General features: G+C 42.5%; 1 protein-coding gene across 4 annotated transcripts; it reads right to left on the reverse strand.

Moving 5' to 3' along the window:
* Positions 1-912: 912 nt before the first annotated feature.
* LOC106577930 (cerebellin-1) lies at positions 913-16,488 on the reverse strand. 4 transcript variants are annotated; one of them, XM_045701507.2, is made up of 11 exons: positions 16,376-16,488; positions 14,842-15,080; positions 14,383-14,754; positions 10,517-10,612; positions 9,313-9,546; positions 9,017-9,164; positions 7,780-7,806; positions 7,403-7,587; positions 6,136-7,237; positions 2,415-3,196; positions 1,889-2,011 (listed from the first exon to the last, which is right to left on the reverse strand). In XM_045701507.2, exons 2-9 carry the CDS (start codon positions 15,076-15,078, stop codon positions 6,770-6,772), a joined length of 1,767 nt encoding a protein of 588 aa, XP_045557463.1. In that variant the 5' UTR covers positions 15,079-15,080; positions 16,376-16,488; the 3' UTR covers positions 1,889-2,011; positions 2,415-3,196; positions 6,136-6,769. The 4 variants fall into 4 exon arrangements, with proteins under 4 accessions (XP_045557464.2, XP_045557463.1, XP_045557459.1 ...); XM_045701503.2 differs by having other exon boundaries at positions 14,383-14,769; positions 16,376-16,487; XM_045701505.2 differs by lacking the exons at positions 1,889-2,011; positions 2,415-3,196 and adding an exon at positions 3,222-5,550 and having other exon boundaries at positions 14,383-14,769; positions 16,376-16,487.
* Positions 16,489-19,440: the final 2,952 nt, after the last annotated feature.

The raw sequence follows: 19,440 nt of genomic DNA on the forward strand, positions 1-19,440 counted from the left end.
ACCAAATACTAATTGAGTGTATGTAAACTGCTGACCCCCTGGGAATGTGATGAAAGAAATAAAAGCTGAAATAAATAATTCTCTCTACTATTATTCTGACATTTCACATTCTAAAAAATAAAATGGTGATCCTAACTGACCTAAAACAGGGCATTTTTACTAGGATTAAATGTTAGGAATTGTGAAAAACTGAGTTTAAATGTATTTGGCTATGTAAACTTCCGACTTCAACTGTATATCAGTACATATTAACCTTATAATCTTATATTAACACTTCAATAAACACACACATCTTTAAAGAATGAACCAACACCCCGTCCTATATATTCTTACATGCCTCCACTCGGTATTCAAGCAGCGAGAGAAATTGGTTGTGACAGTGTACGGTATGAAACTCATAGGTTCCTGGCAACACACACACACACCTCGCCAAAAATACCATCTGCCACCGGATCCACCAGGGCGAACTGCAGGAGTCCTTACCCAGACTCCTCCACTCGAAGCGTTGAAGGTGTCCGCACTATTTACAGCACTAACAGATGCACAGCTTTGGAGAAGGTGGAAGTATCCCTTAATTACTGATTCAGGGTTAGATTTTATGTAATCTCCCTAACGGTTGAGGTTAGCATAGGGAGCATAGAATCATAGAATCTGATCCTAGATCTGTGGTAAGGTCAACTTCTATTATACAGTTACAGGGTTACCCTTATGATTACATTTGTGATCTGGGCCTGCATTCATAAAGTATATCAGAGTAGGGGGGTGGGGTGGTTCGATGCTAGCTGCCCACCTGTCGTCATCATCTGGCTCCAAGTAGCATTCCTCGGCGACGAGGCCATACCCCAAAACTGTACAATAAAATGCCAGATTACATTCTATCCCTGTTGTTCATTCAGTTAAGCCTGTACTCGATTGAACTTTACCTACAAAGATTCCACTGTCTTTTATTACCTTTAGATCAATTATTATTATTATTATTATGTCATTATTAGCATTTCATGCATCAAAGGAAGTTGAATACAATACACAATACATAACTACACAAGCATGACACCTACTGTACAATCTACAGTATTCATAAGCTGGAGCAGTGTATAGAAAAAAGTGTAATGCAAAATGGTACCATTCAGGATTTTGTAATACAAACTCCTCCTCCTTTGTCATACAAACTCCTCCTCTGTAATACAAACTCCTCCTCCTTTGTAATACAAACTCCTCTTCCTTTGTAATACAAACTCCTCCTCCTTTGTAATACAAACTCCTCCTCCTTTGTTATACAAACTCCTCCTCAGTCTGTCTTGTCCTCTCTCTTTCACGTCCAATCCTTTCTCTATCTCTCTCTCGCTCACGTCCTCTCTGTCAATCACATCACTCACTTGCTTACCCATCTTTTATTCTCTCATTCCTATCTCCCCACATTCCTCCCCCTCTTCTCTCCCTCCCCCCCCTTAACCCTCCCTCCCTCCCTGCCTCCCTCCTTACAAAGGAAACACCAGAAACCCAGAGAAGGTGGAGTATTTCCACCCCCCCATCAGGTTCCCTCTCTCCAGTTTGAGATAAGCCTTGTCTCCTCTCTCCATGGTGACCAGGCCAGCGTTGGTGGCTGCTTCCCTGGTCACGTCTTGGTCCCCAGCAAAGGCTGAGATGATCGGATGTCCATTTAAAACCAGACTCACCTGAAAGAAAGGGATAGAGGGAGGGGGAGGGGAAAGGGAGGTGGAGGGGTAGAGGGAGAGAGAGCGATATAGAATAGAGAGAGAGATAGAGGGGGCAGGAGACAAGGAACAAGATTAATCATGGTCTTTCGAATTACCTTACCTTCCTATGCACACCCTGACATTGTTTTGTATAGGGCATCAACTTTGTATTTGTGTCCTCGTGTTTGTCTCACCTGAATGGTCTGTCGGTTATAGACCTTGACCACGTTGAAACAGAAACTATAGACTCCTGTTCTAGGCGCCACGAAGATGCTCCGTGCTGGATCAAAATGGCTGCCCACATTCACAAGGATCTGAGAGAGAGGGAAAGAGAGAGACGGAGAGGGGTGGGGGGAGAAGAAGTAAAAGAGAGAGAGAGAGAGAGAGAGAGACGGAGAGGGGTGGGGGGAGAAAGAAGTAAAAGAGAGAGCGAGACAGAGAGACGGAGAGGGGTGGGGGAGAAGAAGTAAAAGAGAGAAAGAGAGACAGAGAGAGACGGAGAGGGGTGGGGGAGAAGAAGTAAGCGAGAGAAAGTCAGAGAGAAAGAGAGAGCGGGCGGAGGCAGAGAGAAAGAGAGAGATGGAGAATCAGTTGGTGTAGCAGTTTACCTTAAGCTCTCATTGATGTACAGTTGGTGGTGAAATTCGTCACTCACTTTTGGCTAATATAGGTATTCAGTATCCTGGATGTTAATGTTTTATTGTCACACTCACTAACCTGGTCAAAATATATGGTCATAGTACGGTTGCTCATCTCCGAGGGTTCGTGGTTGGTGTTCCTGACAGCGGAAAACGCCACTCGACCAGTCCCCGACCGCACCGACATCCCCAGAGCGTTACCCGACGGTTCCGATGAGGGGGTGGAGTCACAAACCACCAGGCACTTCCCCTCCAACACGATTGGCTCAGTGTCATTCTGAGCCCTGGCCCCCGGGGGACCAAATTGGAGGAACAGAATTAGTCCAAGGAACAAGGTGTGGCTTACGGACATTATGGGACCGGGCAAAGATGAACAAGGAAGCGGAAGGCAGGGCATATTGTCTGAAATGGTTGTGAACTCTTGGGTGTTCTGGGGATGTTAGTTTATCTGTTTTCACAATTGAAAATGTCAGTTTCCACACACAGTTTCAGTAAAAAAACTATCCTTTGTGAAGATATGACAAATTCCAGTGAACCAATGTCTGTCTTCGCAGTCTTCTTGTCTCAACCACACAGTAATCCGCTAAATCACAGTTTAAATCCTTCCAGGGTCAATTGATCCAAACCTACTGAATCTGAATAGTGGATGGTAGATGCCCGATCCCTTGGAACCCACCTTTGGGCTGTGGCTTTGATCCAACCCCTCTTGCAGCCAAGTTTGTCCAGGTCCCCAACCTGTGTTACCAGATTAGTAACACACGTCTGAGTTTTCCAAATGAACAGGTATGCATCTCTCTCTGTCTCTCTGTCAGTTGGGAGCTGTGGAGTCGTGTGGTCAGGTGGTCCTCCCCAACCTTGACCCTGTAGTAGATAAATATATGCACTTGCTGTGGTCATCTAATACATTATGAACAACAGTATCCTAGATTATACAACAGCTGGGTTTAATCCTGGATGCTGATTGGTAAAACCACATTCCAGCCGGTGTTTATTCCACAAACTACCACCGGCTAAATCTATGATGTTAAAATGCCTATTTGCTCTGTTCCATCTCACTGCACAATCCATCAGCCCAGTCAGAGAAGTTATAAACTTGATCTCCACTATGAAAAGCATCTAGACATTATCTCCCATTTCTGTTAGACTAACATTTAGTTTTCAACAGTGCAGATTTGTATTAACCTTGCTTTCTGTCTCTCCGACATATGTAAAATTGTTTCAATATCAAACTTCAATCTCCAGCTGTCCCATAGTAATGAACGTGTCGGGAGTTGGGACGAGACAGACAGGCAGGCAGCTTTTCTCAGCCAGTCAAAGTCATGAATAAGCTGGCATCATTTTTATGGATACAGTGCATTTGGAAAGTATTCAGACCCCTTGACCACATTTTTTTGTTTTTTTTTGCAAAAAAAAGAATAAACGGAAATATCACATTTACATAAGTATTCAGACCCTTTACTCAGTACTTTGTTGAAACACCTTTGGCAGCGATTACAGCCTCAAGCCTTCTTGTGTATGACGCTACAAGCTTGGCACACCTGTATTTGGGGAGTTTCTTCCATTCTTCTCTGCAGATCCTCTCAAACTCTGCAGATCCTCTGCACAGCTATTTTCAGGTCTCTCCAGAGATGTTAGATCGGGTTCAAATCCGGGCTCTGGCTGGGCCACTCAAAGACATTCAGAGACTTGTCCCGAAGCCACTCCTGCGTTGTCTTGGCTGTGGAAGTTGAATCTTCGCCCCAGTCTGAGGTCCTGAGAACTCTAGAGCAGGGATTCATCAAGGATCTCTCTGTACTTTGCTCCATTCGTCTTTCCCTCGATCCTGACTAGTCTCCCAGTTCCTGCCGCTGAAAAACATCCCCAAAGCATGATGCTACCACCACCATGCTTCACCATAGAGATGATATTGGCCAGGTGATGAGCGGTGCCTGGTTTCTTCCAGACGAGACACTTGGCATTCAGGGCAAAGAGTTCAATCTTGGTTTCATCAGACCAGAGAATCTTGTTTCTCATGGTCTAAGCATCCTTTAGCTGCCATGGGGCAAACTTTTACTGAGGAGTGGCTTCCGTCTGGCCACTCTACCATAAAGGCCTGATTGGTGGAGTGCTGCAGAGATGGCTGTCCTTCTGGAAGGTTCTCCCATTTCCACAGAGGAACTCTGGAGCTATGTCAGAGTGACCATTGGGTTCTTGGTCACCTCCCTGACCAAGGCCCTTCTCCCCCGATTGCTCAGTTTGACTCGGTGGCCAGCTCTAGGAAGAGTCTTGGTGGTTCCAATCTTCTTCCATTTAAGAATAATAGAGGCAACTGTGTTCTTGGGGACTTTCAATGCTACAGACAGGTCTTTGTACCCAGATCTGTGCCAGAACACAATCCTGTCTCGGGAGCTCTACAGATCAATTCCTTCGACCTCATGGCTTGGTTTTTGCTCTGACATGCACTGTCAACTGTGGGACCTTATATAGACAGGTGTGTGTCTTTCCAAATCATGTCCAATGAATTGAACTTCCCACAGGTGGACTCCAATCATCTCAAGGATGATCTTTGGAAACAGGATGCACCTGAGCTCAATTTTGAGTCTTATAGCAAAGGGTCTGAATACTTTTATAAATAAGGTATTTCTGTTTTTTTTTAATTATACATTTCCAAAAAAAAATGTTTTTGCTTCGTCATTATGGGGTATTGTGTGTAGATTGATGAGGGAAAAAATGTATTGAATCCATTTTAGAATAAGGCTGTAACGTATCAAAATGTGGAAAAAGTGAAGCCGGTGTTTGGAGGATACAGTATATTGGCACAGTTTGCCGACCCTCGACTTCGTCTCGGGCCTAACAACACCCGTGCCAACATATCCTCCAAACACCGGCTTCTCTGGCATTATCACTTAAATAACCGTTCAGAAGAGAGATTGACAATGGACACTGATTTACAGAGGAAGGTAGTCTATATTCTTAGAATCATAGTATTCTAAACTAACCCTGGAAGCAGGCCAAAATGAAATGCATTGATCTAGTTTATAGTTTGATGTCAGGGTTAAGTAATGATATTAAAGCAGCTTCTAAGGAGTAGCGTCTACTGTACAAGTTGTATAGATGGAGATAGAAGTGAGAGATGCGGAGGAGAGAAGGAGGAGGTTGAAGAAGAAATGAGCTAATGGATTGGCTTGAAGAGAGAGAGGGGGAGGGAGCGAGGTGGCTGAGGCTATCGAAGCCATCTGGACACAGGAAGAGGGGAGGCATTGAGGAGGAGAGGGAAGAAGAGGAGAGGAGGGGGGAGGAGAGGAATGCATCATCACTACTGAGCAACCATCTGTGGGATACACACTCCCGTCACAGACACACATGCGCATACACACACACACACACACAATTGTGCATGTATTCAAGCATGTAGGCAATTCCATATATTAATGTATATATGAAATTGCACCAAACTGCATCCAATGGTCTATATTAGTAATGTCCTTGGAACTTAATGGATTGTAAAGTTAATATTTGAATGACTGACTCCACCGTAGAAGTACATTGTCAAAAAGCATATGTTTAAAAAAGGTACAAATGTTCATTCTTAGAGAAGGCTACTTGCACCTTGGGGAAAAGTCTCTTTATTCACAAAGTGAGATTATTACAGAAAGATGTTAATCAAACAGAGCAGTAAAGTGACAGAAATATGCTATTATGATAATAACAATAATGTCTTCAAAAACATTCCCCCCACATTACCAATTTTGATCAAATTAAGGATAAAACATTGGGAATTAAAACTTTACAACAGTTGAAATCTAAATTTTAAATCTTACCTTTGCAATAACTGTATTTCTATGTTTTCATGTAGCAATGAGGAAGTTACTCCTTTTTCTGTTCCTTTTCTCTCACTTTTCCCTCCCTGTCTCGCATTCTCTCACTCTCACATGCTCTCTACCCCCCAACCTCTCGCTCTCTCACACCTCTCTCCCTCCTTTCCTCACTCTCGTTTCCCTCTCTCTAACCCTGCCCTCTTTCATATCTCTCTCCCTCCTTTCTAACCCTGCCCTCTTTCTCTCTCAGGGAACCCCGGTGTTCAAACCGACGTGTAATCGTATCACGAGCATCACATACAATGTCTGTTTGCTTTTTTTCCTACCTGTTCCAAACTCCTCCCTCTCTTCCCTTTTCTCTCTATCCTCTCATATCCTTTCTTTCTTTCTCCTCAAAATGTAGAAAGCTAGTAAGAAAACAATCTCAAGGTGATTTTTAGTTACACCTGTTGCACATTAAGCTATGAAATATAAGAATCAATTCTACCAAATCTGGATACAAAATCATCATTTAACTTTTATGCTTATGTCATTGCCAAGTTCTGATTGATCTTAGATATGCATGATTGGTTCTGTCCATCAACGCAGGTAGTATTTTTCAGAAGTATCTCTCAAAGTCAACTGTCAGATAACAGTCTCAGAAGTGTAGCGAAACAGAGCCAACAGATGATTGACGGCTCCTCCCAGCCAGCGCCAGGGCCGCGGGCGGGACCTTAGACCTCACAATTTCCTGTATAGGCCCCGCCTCCCCTTCCACAGAACAGATAACCAATGGGGCGGTGTTCTTCCCGTCGTCATGGAGACAGGGGTTAAAATACGGATACAGTGTCTCAGTGAAGCCGCATCCCCTGTAACTATAAATATGAGCCTTCGCCTCCATGTTGTAAAAGGAGACCAATCCCTCCTCGAAATCCACAAACACCCCAACCTTCCGCGGCTTCTTTCTCAGGTGAAGGGGGACAGATGGCCCGGCGCACGCGCTAAGATGGCTGCCTTTCCTCCGGCACACAGCCCAGTAGCCTTGGTCCGGCCTCACCGTGACACTCCCCTTCCTGTTGACAGACTCTTTAGCCACGCCCACATCCCAGTCTGTCTTGTCGCCCACCTGAAGGGCAGACAGCAGTTCAATTTGAAATGTTTCCTCTCCCTGCACTGTAATGTTGAGAGGGAGAGTCATGCCTATTCTCATATAATGTTCATAGGATTTTTGGTTGCGACAAAGCTCACGTTGGTTAGTTTAGATTAGTTTGCTTTTTAAATCATTACCTACCTGGACTACCCAGTAGCGCCTCCCGGTGGCAAAGCCTTGCTTTCCCAGCACACAGACGCAGGAGTCAAACCTCCGAGGGTCAGCAGGAAGGGAGTGGTTCTGCTGGTATCCCAGACTCACCTGCTTCCCATCGGAGGACAGGACGAGCCACGAGGCGGCTGTGACTGGATCCAGAGTGACGTCCACTGTGGAAAGTCAAAGTTATTGTACGTAAGTTATGTGAGTTATATGTAAGATTATGACTCAAGGTATGTACTTGAGTCATAATCTCATTTACACAATAATGTATCAATTGATTAATTGATTGGTTAATTTATTGACTGATTAAATGATTCATTCATTCATTCGTTCATTTACACACACAAGCATAGACTCACCTGCATATTTCTGGGTTCTCCTCAGCTCTGGAATAAGAATGAATAAGTGTTAACAATAAAAATACAATAAAAACCTTGTTGCCCTAGTTACAACATGAGTAATATCCTCTCTAGGACATATGGGACGGTAGCGTCCCACCTCGCCAACAGCCAGTGAAATAGCAGAGCGCCAAATTCAAAACAACAAAAATCTCATAATTCAAATTTCTCACACATACAAGTATTATACACCATTTTAAAGATAATCTTCTCATTAATCCAACCACATTGTCCGATTTCAAAAAGGCTTTACGGCGAAAGCATAGCATTAGATTATGTTAGGACAGCACCTAGACAAGAAATGGCTGTGTGGTTTATTCCAAGCAAGGAGAGGCATCACAAAAACTAGAAATACAGCTAGAATTAATCACTAACCTTTGATGATCTTCATCAGATGGCACTCATAGGACTTCATGTTACATAATACATGTATATTTTGCTCGATAACGTTCATATTTATATCCCCAAAAAACATTTTATATTGGCATGTAATGTTCAGAAATGTTTTGCCTCCAAAACTTCCTGTGAATGAGCACATCAATTTACAGAAATACTCATCATAATCTTTGATAAAAGATACAAGTGTTATGCACAGAATTTTAGATAAACTTCTCCTGCAACCGCTGTGTCAGATTTCAAAAAAGCTTTACGGCGAAAGCAAACTTTGCAATAATCTGAGTACAGCGCTCAGACATCAAAACAAGCCATACAGATACCCGCCATTTTGGAGTCAACAGAAGTCAGAAATAACATTATAAATATTCACCTACCTTTGATGATCTTCATTAGAATGCACTCCCAGGAATCCTAGTTCCACAATAAATGTTTGTTTTGTTCGATAAAGTTCATCTTTATGTCCAAATAGCTCCATTTTGTTTGCGCGTTTAGTCCAGCACTCCAAATTCACTAAGCGTGCGAGTTTAGTCCAGACGAAAAGTCAAAATAGTTCCATTACAGTTTGTAGAAATAGGTTTTTGCCTGCCATATGAGTTCTGTAATACTCACAGACATCATTCAAACTGTTTTAGAAACTTCAGAGTGTTTTCTATCCATATCTACTAATTCTATGCATATTCTAGCTTTTGTGCCTGAGTAGCAGGCATTTTACTTTGGGCATGTTTTTCATCCAAGCTACTCAATAATGCCCCCCTTTCCTAGAGAAGATATAGCACATAAGGACAGCAGTAAAAATACTAACCCGCTTCACATAATCTCTTTTCGAAGTCTCTGCAGGTGTCCACAAGCTGAGACATAGCAGCCCTCACAGTGTCCACACATAGATCGGAGTATACACTGATCTCAGACCAGTCCTTGGTGGGTGGAGGAGTGGAGAGAGAGGGAAAACTCTACAAAAGAGTATAACATTACATTTAAATGAATTAAATTAGATTCAAATGTATTTATCCCCTCAGAGTGGAAATTAAGAAAGGCAGGGTCATTGTACAACATCACATGTTATATCAATGTGTCAGTATTAAGATAAATGACACTGACCTGTAGGAAGTGGAGATGGTCCTCTGTGTGTGAGAGCTGCTCCAGCTCAGTGCTTCTTCTCTGTAGTTCAATGATTTCCCGCTCCAGCTCATTGATGAGCCCTTCAGCGCGCCTCTCTGCTGCTTTCTGCTTCTCCTCAATCACCTCGATGAGCTCAGCCTGGCTTCTCTCGATGGAGCACACCAGTTCGCTAAAGACTAGTACACTGCCCTCAATTTCTTTTTCAGCACTTATCTACAAGACCAAACAAAAGAAAGAATAATTGAAAATTAAAGGCAATGCTTGTGAATGAATTGTCTTGCTAATGCACTGTATATTCATAAAAAAAAACATATTGATTAAATAAAACTGCAGAGGACCCCGAGTTGACCCCTGGAGTACCCCACATAGATGAAAACAATAACAGTCAGGATGCTTATCATAAGAACTCACTCTACTGAAAAAGTGTCCGATCCTTACGAGGTTATTAAAGGTGCTACATGTAGAATGTTTCACCCATGTGGAAGCTAGGTGAATTGCAACAGCTCTTCAGCTGGATATAAACAAATCTTCCCCCTCCCCTGCATTCCATTTCCCCGCAACAAAGTGGAGAGGTTAGTGCTATCCGACGTCCCAAGGATCCCAGATAGCATGGTGAAGACTACTTTAATTTCAAACAAGCATAAAAACAATATTTTGGGTTATTGAAAATATATTTCACAGTGATTTAGATAGTATAATGATTGCCTACACTATTCAGTCCTTGTGTTCTCACCTAAACTGAAATTGAGTGAAGAGTGCCAAATTCTAGCAACCAGGAAATGACAGAGTGATTTCTACATTGGCCGCTTGCCCCAGTCTTCCGTTGTTCGTTGTACTTGTGGCGGAGATGACTATGCCTTTTAGTGACGCCGATGTAAGAGAGGGAGGGTGAAGTTTTCCCATCTTGAGAACAGAAGCCAGTCTGGCTTTTGTTGTCAAATAGAGAGTGTATATTTTAGAATTTTGTGTTGGCCCAAAATCATTTTCGGTTGAAAAAATATTGTGAAACACTATCATTCAACTATTACTGCAGATGTATTATTGACATTTTCTTAAATTACAATGCAAATATTCTACATGTAGCTCCTTTAAAAAACAGTTTGAAATATTACAAATTCAGAAGATCCAGAGTTGAGCCTTGGGGTACCCCACAACAGTCAGGATGCTTATCCTAAGAACTCACTCTGCTGAGCTCCACTGAGTGTTTGATCTCATCCATCTTCCTCAGTCTGTCCTGAACCATCTTCAACAAATCTCCTTCAGTCTTCTTCATCTGAGTCTGTAAAGAAAAAAACTGTAGGACTGGTCTGCTAAACTTTGATACAAGAAACAATTTGGTAACACTATATTTAAAGACTGCAGGCATTATGTTTTATTATGAACTAAGTGGTTCAAACCCTGAATGCTGATTGGCTGACCAAGGGTATGACAAAATAATTATTTTTCCTGCTCTAATTACATTGTTAAGCAATTTATAATAGCAATAAGGCACCTCAGGGGGTTATGGTATTTTTTACATTTTAGTCATTTAGCAGACACTCTTATACAGAGCGACTTACAGTACTGAATGCATACATTTCATTTCATGCAGTTTTTTTTTTGTACTGGCCCCCCGTGGGAATCGAACCTACAACCCTGGCATTGCTCACACCATGCAGGCGTTGCAAACACCATGCTCTACCAACTGAGCCACAGGGAAGACTAAGGGCTGTATCCAGGCACTCCGAGTTGCGTCGTGCCAAAGAACAGGCCTTAGTCGTGGTATATTGGCCATATACCATACCCCCTCGGGCATTTTTGAGTAAACAATATGTAAAGCTTATTATACAGTACCAGTCATAAGTTTGGACACACCTACTCATTCAAGGGTTTTTCTTTATTTATACTATGTCCTACATTGTAGAATAATAGCGAAGACATCAGAACTATGAAATAACATATATGTAGTAACCAAAAAAGTGTTAAACAAATCAAAATCTATTTTATATTTGAGATTCTTCAAAGTAGCCACCCTTTGCCTTGATGACAGCTATGCACACTCTTGGCATTCTCTCAACCAGCATCATGAGGTAGTCACCTCGAATGCGTTTCAATTAACATGTGTGCCTTATTAAAAGTACATTTGTGGAATTTCTTTCCTTCTTAATGAGTTTGAGCCAATCATTTGTGTCGTGACAAGGTAGGGGTGGTATACAGAAGATAGCCCTATTTGGTAAAAGACCAAGTTCATATTATGGCAAGAAAAGCTCAAACAAGCAAAATAGAAATGACAGTCCATCATGACTTTAAGACATGAAGGTCAGGCAATCTGGAACATTTCAAGAACTTTTAAAGTTTCTTCAAGTACAGTTGCAAAAACCATCAAGCGCTATGATGAAACTGGCTCTCATGAGGACCCCCACAGGAATGGAAGACCCAGAGTTAGCTCTGCTGCAGAGGATAATCAACAAGCTAAGGACCCTGGGACTAAACATCTCTCTCTGCAACTGGATCGTGGACTTCCTGACTGGCCGCCCCCAGGTGGTAAGGGTAGGTAACAACAAATCCGCCACGCTGATCCATAACACAGGGGCCCCTCAGGGGTGCGTGCTCAGTCCCCTCTTGTACTCCCTGTTCACTCATGACTGCACGGCCAGGCATGACTCCAACACCATCATTAAGTTTGCAGATGACACAGTGGTAGGCCTGATCACTGACAATGATGAGACAGCCTATTGGGAGGAGGTCAGAGACCTGGCCGTGTGGTGCCAGGACAACAACCTCTCCCTCAACGTGATCAAGACAAAGGAGATGATTGTGGACTACAGGAAAAGGAGGACCGAGCACATCCCCATTCTCATCGATGGGGCTGTAGTGAAGCAGGCCAACAAACTAACATGGTCCAAGCACACCAAGACAGTCATGAAGAGGGCACGACAAAACATATTCCCCTTCAGGAGACTGAAAAGATTTGGCATGGGTCCTCAGATCCTCAAAAGGTTCTACAGCTGCACCGTCACGAGCATCCTGACAGGTTGCATCACTGCCTGGTATGGCAACTGCTCAGCCTCTGACCGCAAGGCACAACAGAGGGGAGTGTGCATGGCCCAGTACATCACTGGGGCAAAGATTCCTGCCATCCAGAACCTCTATACCAGGCGGTGTCGGAGGAAGGCCCTGAAAATTGTCAAAGACTCCAGCCACCCTAGTCATAGACTGTTCTCTTTGCTACTGCATGGCAAGCGGTACTGGAGCGCCAAGTCTAGGTCCAAGACTCCTGAACATCTAATCAAATGGCTACCAAGACTATTTACATTGCCCCCCTCTTTTACGCCGCTGATACTCTGTTATTTTCTATGCATAGTCACTTTAATAACTCTACCTACATGTACATATTACCTCAATTAACTCGACTAACCGGTGCCTCCATACATTTTCTCTGTACCGGTACCCCCTGTATATAGACTATTGTTATTTTACTGCTGCTCTTTAATTACTTTTCCTTTTATTTCTTATTCTTAACCATGTTTTTTTAAACTGCATTGTTTGTTAGGGGCTTGTAAGTAAGCATTTCACTTGTTGTATTCGGCACATGTGACTAATACAATTTGATTTGATTCAAAAAGTTCAGTGGAGTTACCAGCCTCATAAATTGCGACCTAAATAAATGCTTCAGAGTTCACACATCTCAGCATCAACTGTTCAGAGGACACTGTGAATTAGGCCTTTATGGTCGAATTGCTGCAAAGTGTAAGATTCTGGGTTAAACTTGGAACATTGTTATACACAGAAGTATAGTATCTAAGGAAGTGAAAGAGACTGGTTTTTACATCAGAAGTTAATGGTTATCTGTAGAAGCCAGATGGCTTTGGAATGTGTTGGGTGGACAGGAGGAAGTCACAGGATTGCTATAGGGGATACGGGTGGAGATCTTTGGATTAGGCCTAAAGAGGGTTGAGGTCAGGTCAGATTCCCTTAAGGGAGAAACAATGGTTTATTATCCTATCACTTTGTCTTCCTGTCGGACCATAACAGATGTAAGGATTGGAGAGAAGGATGAGTGCCTAAATTGGAGTATATATACTTGTGGTGGTGGAAACGTGTTGTTTGAATGCAGCTGTATTGACCCTCTGGGCAGAATAAACTTGGTTAAGCTTTCATAAATGTCTGTTGAGGTTTTACTCTGAGAATTAGAACCTAACAAAAGAAACCAGTACTAAAGTACACCAATAAGAAGAATAGACTTGCTTGGGCCAAGAAACACGAGCAATGGACATTAGACCGGTGCAAATCTGTCCTTTGGTCTGATGAGTCCAAATTTGAGATTTTTGGTTCCAACCACCGTGTGATCGTGAGACGCAGAGTAGGTGAATGGATGATCTCTGCGTGTGTGGTTTCCACTGTGAAGCACAGAGGAGTAGGTGTGATGGAGTGGGGGTGCTTTGCCAGTGACACTGTCAGTGATTTATTTAGAATTCAAGGCACACTTAACCAGTATGGCTACCACATCATTCTGCAGCGATAGGCCATCCCTTCTGGTTTGCGTTTAGTGGGACTATCATTTGTTTTTCAACAGGACAATGAACCTAACACACCTCCAGGCTGTGTAAGGGCTATTTGACCAAGAAGGAGAGTGATGGAGCTGCATCAGATGACCTGGCCTCCACAAGCACCCGACCTCAACCCAATTGAGATGGTTTGGGATGAGTTGGACCGCAGAGTGAAGGAAAACCTGCCAACAAGTGCTCAGCATATGTGGGAACTCCTTCAAGACTGTTGGAAAAGCAGTCCAGGTGAAGCTGGTTGAGAGAATGCCAAGTGTGCAAAGCTGTCATCAAGGTAAAGGGTGGCCACTTTGAAGACTCTCAAATATAAAATATATTTTGATTTGTTGAACACTTTTTTGGTTACCATGATTCCATGTGTTATTTCATAGTTTTGATGTCTTCACTATTATTCTTCAATGTAGAAAATAGTAAAAATAAAGAAAAACCCTTGAATGAGTAGGTGTCCAAACTTATGACTGGTACTTTGTGTTATGCTTCCCTATGTAGGACATGTTCAACTTACCCTCATCTTCTTGTTCTCTCTCTCCATAGGGATAGTGTTGTGGCCCTTGTGGTCAGTCTCATTGCATCTCACACACACCGGTGTCTGGTCGTTCCTGCAGTACAGCTCCAGGGGCCTCTCATGCTTCCGGCACAGGCCTCGCGTGGCGAAGGTTGCTGGGTCCGTCAGCCTGTGCCTCTGGAGGGCCGGCTCTCTCTGGTGAGGCCCCAGGTGGTTCTCGCAGTACGACCCCTGACATACCAGACAGGACTTAACAGCTCTCTGCTTCGTCCCGGTACAGACATCGCAGGAAACTGCATCGGGCTCAGGACCGAGCCCTGGTGAACACTGTGACGCTAATACTCCTATATCTTGATAATCGCCTTCATCTGCCTGCTGGGCTTTGACCTTTAAAATATATATCATATAAATAATAATATAATAGTATAATATATACACCTAATATATGCCATACATCACCTTTAGGGACCTCTGGAAGTGCTCAGTGATGTCCTTAAAAGCGCGATTGATGCGTAGCTCTGGCCGACGGAGGAAGCTTTCCTTGCAGAGGGGGCACTCGAAGCGCTCGCGGGTGTCCCAGTAGCCTTTGATGCAGGTCAGGCAGAAGTTGTGACCGCACGGGATGGACACGGGGTTGGTGAAGATGTCCAGGCAGATACAGCACTGGAACTGCTCCTCTGACATGAGGGAAGCCATGCCTTCAACAAGACAGAATCGACTCTTTTTAACAGAGCATTTCACCACTTTTCATCATACATATTTTCACAAATGTAGACACCAGAGGAGGCTGGTGAGGGCTCATAATAATTAATGGAATGGAGTTAATGGAAGGGTATCAAATACATGGAAACTAGGTGATGTGTTTGAGACCATTCCATTGATTCCTTTGCAGCCATTACTATGAGCCTATCCTCCCCCATTTAAAGTGCCACCACTGGTAGAAACTGTTATGGTGCTGGAGAGTGAATGTTTAAAGTAGTGCAGTGTCCCTTTAAGTACAGGAATCCTAAAGGCTTGGAATGTAATTTAGTGTGTTTGATTACCCCAAGGACGGAGAGAAAGAAGTCAAGGGAGAGTAATATGAAACAAAGCAGATGCTTTTATACAAAGGGAAGCCATGCCTTTGGAAGAAGTTACAAGAATCAGGAACCAAGTAAACAAACATTTTCTCTTTTACATCACCTTTTATGTATCTTTTTGCATATGTTCAATTATGTTAAATGAACCTGGACCAGTTTCTTTATTTGCATAAGATGTGTTCTTCTGGGACTACTAAACAACAACCAAATGAACCTGACAGGAACATTTACTGGAGCTGACATTTGTGTCATCATAGTCTCATGTTGCTTCCAAAATCACGTCGTTGTCACGCCTGTTTAGGGAGGCCTGGTTCTCGACAAGGTTAGTGTCAAACCATAAACGGGTTTTGTAGCACACAAACTCTAACCTCAGAAAAACAAAACAAACCAGTTCCTCATTGTCACATGACAGCAATGTACTTTTCCCTAGTTTTCTCCTACAGTGACTCAACAGTGTTTGGATCACGCCCTGTGAAATTGCTCAACAGTTCTTCTATTCTTGTTCTTTAATTATTTTTTTTTTACATGTTACCAACAATGAAATGCTGCTGAGCAGGTGCAGGAATGACAGTGCAGGAAATACAAACAGTCTAATGTATGAGTTTTGTATAATTTCAGCTAGTGTAGCATGCTTCATAACAAGTCAATCTCTTTCAAGAATGCGTATATACATATTTCTATACCATATCTGTTGTAGAGGATTGGATTGCACAAAGAATGTATGATTTATTGTATCATTTTCAAGGAGGTGATACAATTGTGCATTGAGTAAAATTGCTTAAAATGTATCAGCTTCAAGACTTGGTAAAATGTAGGCTACATAATTAAAGTTATTTACATAATGGTCATTATCCTATAATATATAGAATAATAATATGCTATATTATGCAATAGTCTTCATTGATGTGACTCACCTGTGAGTAATCAGAACCAGGTAAGCAGAAAAAAAGTGTTTAGTCCGGTCCTATTCAACACAGGTGTGTTCAGTGTGTTGAGATACAGGTGAGCTCTTCCTGTTATAGGTGGAGACATGGTGATATTCAACCACACCTATCCAATCAGAGAATAGCCCCACCCACATCTGCACATTTTTTTAACTGTGTTTTGTATGTTTCCTGCATATGTACGAAGATGTTCAAATAAACCTAAACCTACACCCTCACTGCTCTGGTAGGAGCTGTCCTTAATGTATATATTACTATAGAAGAAAAAAAAAAACAATCACAATTGAAATAGTCATCCTTTATTAGAATTAAAAACTGTGACCTTCTAAACCCCACCCACCTTTGTCGTGACTGTTCTGGGTGAGAGTTAATGTTAAAGTATGTGTTGATATAGAAACAAAAACAATCACAAGTGAAGTAGTCATCCTTTATTAGAATTTGCTTCAAAATTACAACGATCAACACCAATTCCAGCAATTTTTTAAATTTGTAATTACATGTTCTTAATGAATATAATTACATCATTATAATTATTTAAAAACCAAGAGGGACAAAATGGAAATACAATTGATACTTTTTGGACCACAATGAAAATAACAATAATTTTTAAAAAAGTAAAACTTTTTTGTGTTATCCTCAATGATTTTAAACGCATTTTGTCCACATGTGTGGTTGTATTGTGTTGTTAAATTGTCAAATAAATCTTAGCAAATCAATAATTTAACTACACACATTAACACACTAAAATGACACAGTTCACACAATATGTCAGATTAAATCTAAAGTTAGTATAAAAAAGCCAAAAGTTTATAAGTAACGCACAGTGCATTTGGACATGCATACGTATTCAGAACCTTTACTCAGTACTTTGTTGAAGCACCTTTGGCAGCGATTACAGCCTCGAGTCTTCTTCGGTATGACGCTACAAGCTTCACACACCTGCTTTTGGGGAGTTTCTCCCATTCTTCTTTGCAGATCCTCTCAAGCTCTGTCAGGTTCTTTGGGGAGTGTCGCTGCAATGTTATTTTCAGGTCTCTCCAGAGATGCTAGATCGGGTTCATGTCCGGGCTCTGGCTGGGACACTCAAGGACATTCAGAGACTTGTCCTGAAGCCACTTCTGCGTTGTCTTGGCTGTGTGCATAGGGTCGTTGTCCTGTTTGAAGTTGAATCTTCGCCCCAGTCTGAGTTCCTGAGCACTCTGGAGAAGGCTTTCAAGGAACTCTATGTACTTTGCTCCGTTCATCTTTCCCTCAATCCTGACAAGTCTCCCAGTACCTGCCGCTGAACAACATCCCCACAGCATGATGCTGCCACCACCATGCTTCACCGTAGTAATGGTGCCAGGTTTGCTCCAGACATGATTCTTGGCATTCTGGCCAAAGAATTCAATCTTGCTTATGTCAGACCAGGGAAACTTGTTTCCCATGTTCAGAGTGGATTGCATTTGGCATTTGGCAAACTCAAAGTGGGATGTAATGTGCCTTTTACTGAGGAGTGGTTTCCATCTGCCCACTCTACCATAAAGGCCTGATTGGTGGAGTGCTGCAGAAATTGTTGTCCTCCCATCTCCACAGAGGAACTCCGGAGCTATGTCAGAGTGACCACTGGGTTCTTGGTCACCTCCCGGACCAAGGCCCTTCTCCACCAATTGCTCAGTTTGGCTGGGCGGCCAGCTCTAGGAAGAGTCTTTGTGGTTCCAATCTTCTTCCATTTAAGAATGAAGGAGGCCACTGTGTTCTTGGGGACCTTCAACACTGCAGGTATTTTTTGGAACCCTTCCCCAGATCTGTGCCTCGACACAATCCTGTCTCGGAGTTCTACAGACAATTCCTTCAACCTGCTCTGACATGCACTTATATAAACAGGTGTGTGCCTTTCCAAATCATGTCCAATGAATTGAATTTCCCAGAGGTGGACTCCAATCACGTTGTAGAAACATCTCAAGGATGATCAATGGAAACAGGAAGCACCTCAGCTCAATTTCGTGTCTGATAGCAAAGGGTCTGAATACTTTTGTAAATAAGGTATTTCTGTTTTTTTTTCTAAAATATAAATTAGCAAACAATTCTGAAAACCTGTTTTTGCTTTGTCATTACGGGGTATTGTGTGTAAATTGATGAGGATTTTTTTTCCAATCCATTTTAGATTATGGCTGTAATGTAACAAAATGTGGAAAAAGTCAAGGGGTCTGAATACATTCCAAATGGACTGTATGTGATCAGCCATCATTTTACAGTGTTAGAGCTGTCTTTTCTCCACCTTCTTTTCTATCCACCTGTTCATTCTTAATGAGTACAAGGGCATATAATATATCATGCATGAAATGTAATACATAATACATAGATGTTAACAAAATGATTATCTAAACGTATTTTTTTTAAATCATTGAATTCAATTTTATTTATTTATTTAACTTGGCAGTTAAGAACAAATTCTTATTTACAATGACAGTCTACCACGGCCAAACCCTAACCCGGACAACGCTGGACCAATTGTATGCTGCCCAATCACGGTCGGGTTGTGATACAGCCTGGGATCAAACCAGGGTCTGTAGTGATGCCTCTAGCACTGAGATGCAGTGCCATAGACCGCTGTGCCACTTGGTCCCCCATCAGGCTGCTCCTTCCATCTCAGTTTGACGTCACCAGACATCCCCTTCTCCCTCAGCTCCTTCTTCTCTCTTTGTCATAACTGGTATTCTCTCCTGCTTTTTCTTCTTTTGGGGATCTCTCTTTTATCCCTTGTGGAAGATCTTTCAATTTTTTACCTTTATTTAACTGGGCAAGTAAGTTAAGAACAAATTCTTATTTACAATGACGTCCTACCCCGGCCAAACCCTCCCCTAACCTGGACAACACTGGGCCAATTGTGCGCCGGCCGTTTGAACCCGGTTCTGTAGTGACGCCTCTAGCACTGCGATCCAGTGTCTTAGACCGCTGCGCCACTCGGTCCCCCATCAGGCTGCTCCTTCCATCTCAGTTTGATGTCATTAGACATCCCTTTCTCCCTCAGCTCCTTCTTTATCTCAGGAACA

Source organism: Salmo salar, chromosome 18, assembly GCF_965601325.2.
Source record: "Salmo salar chromosome 18, fSalSal1, whole genome shotgun sequence".
Classification (NCBI taxonomy): Eukaryota; Metazoa; Chordata; class Actinopteri; order Salmoniformes; family Salmonidae; genus Salmo; species Salmo salar.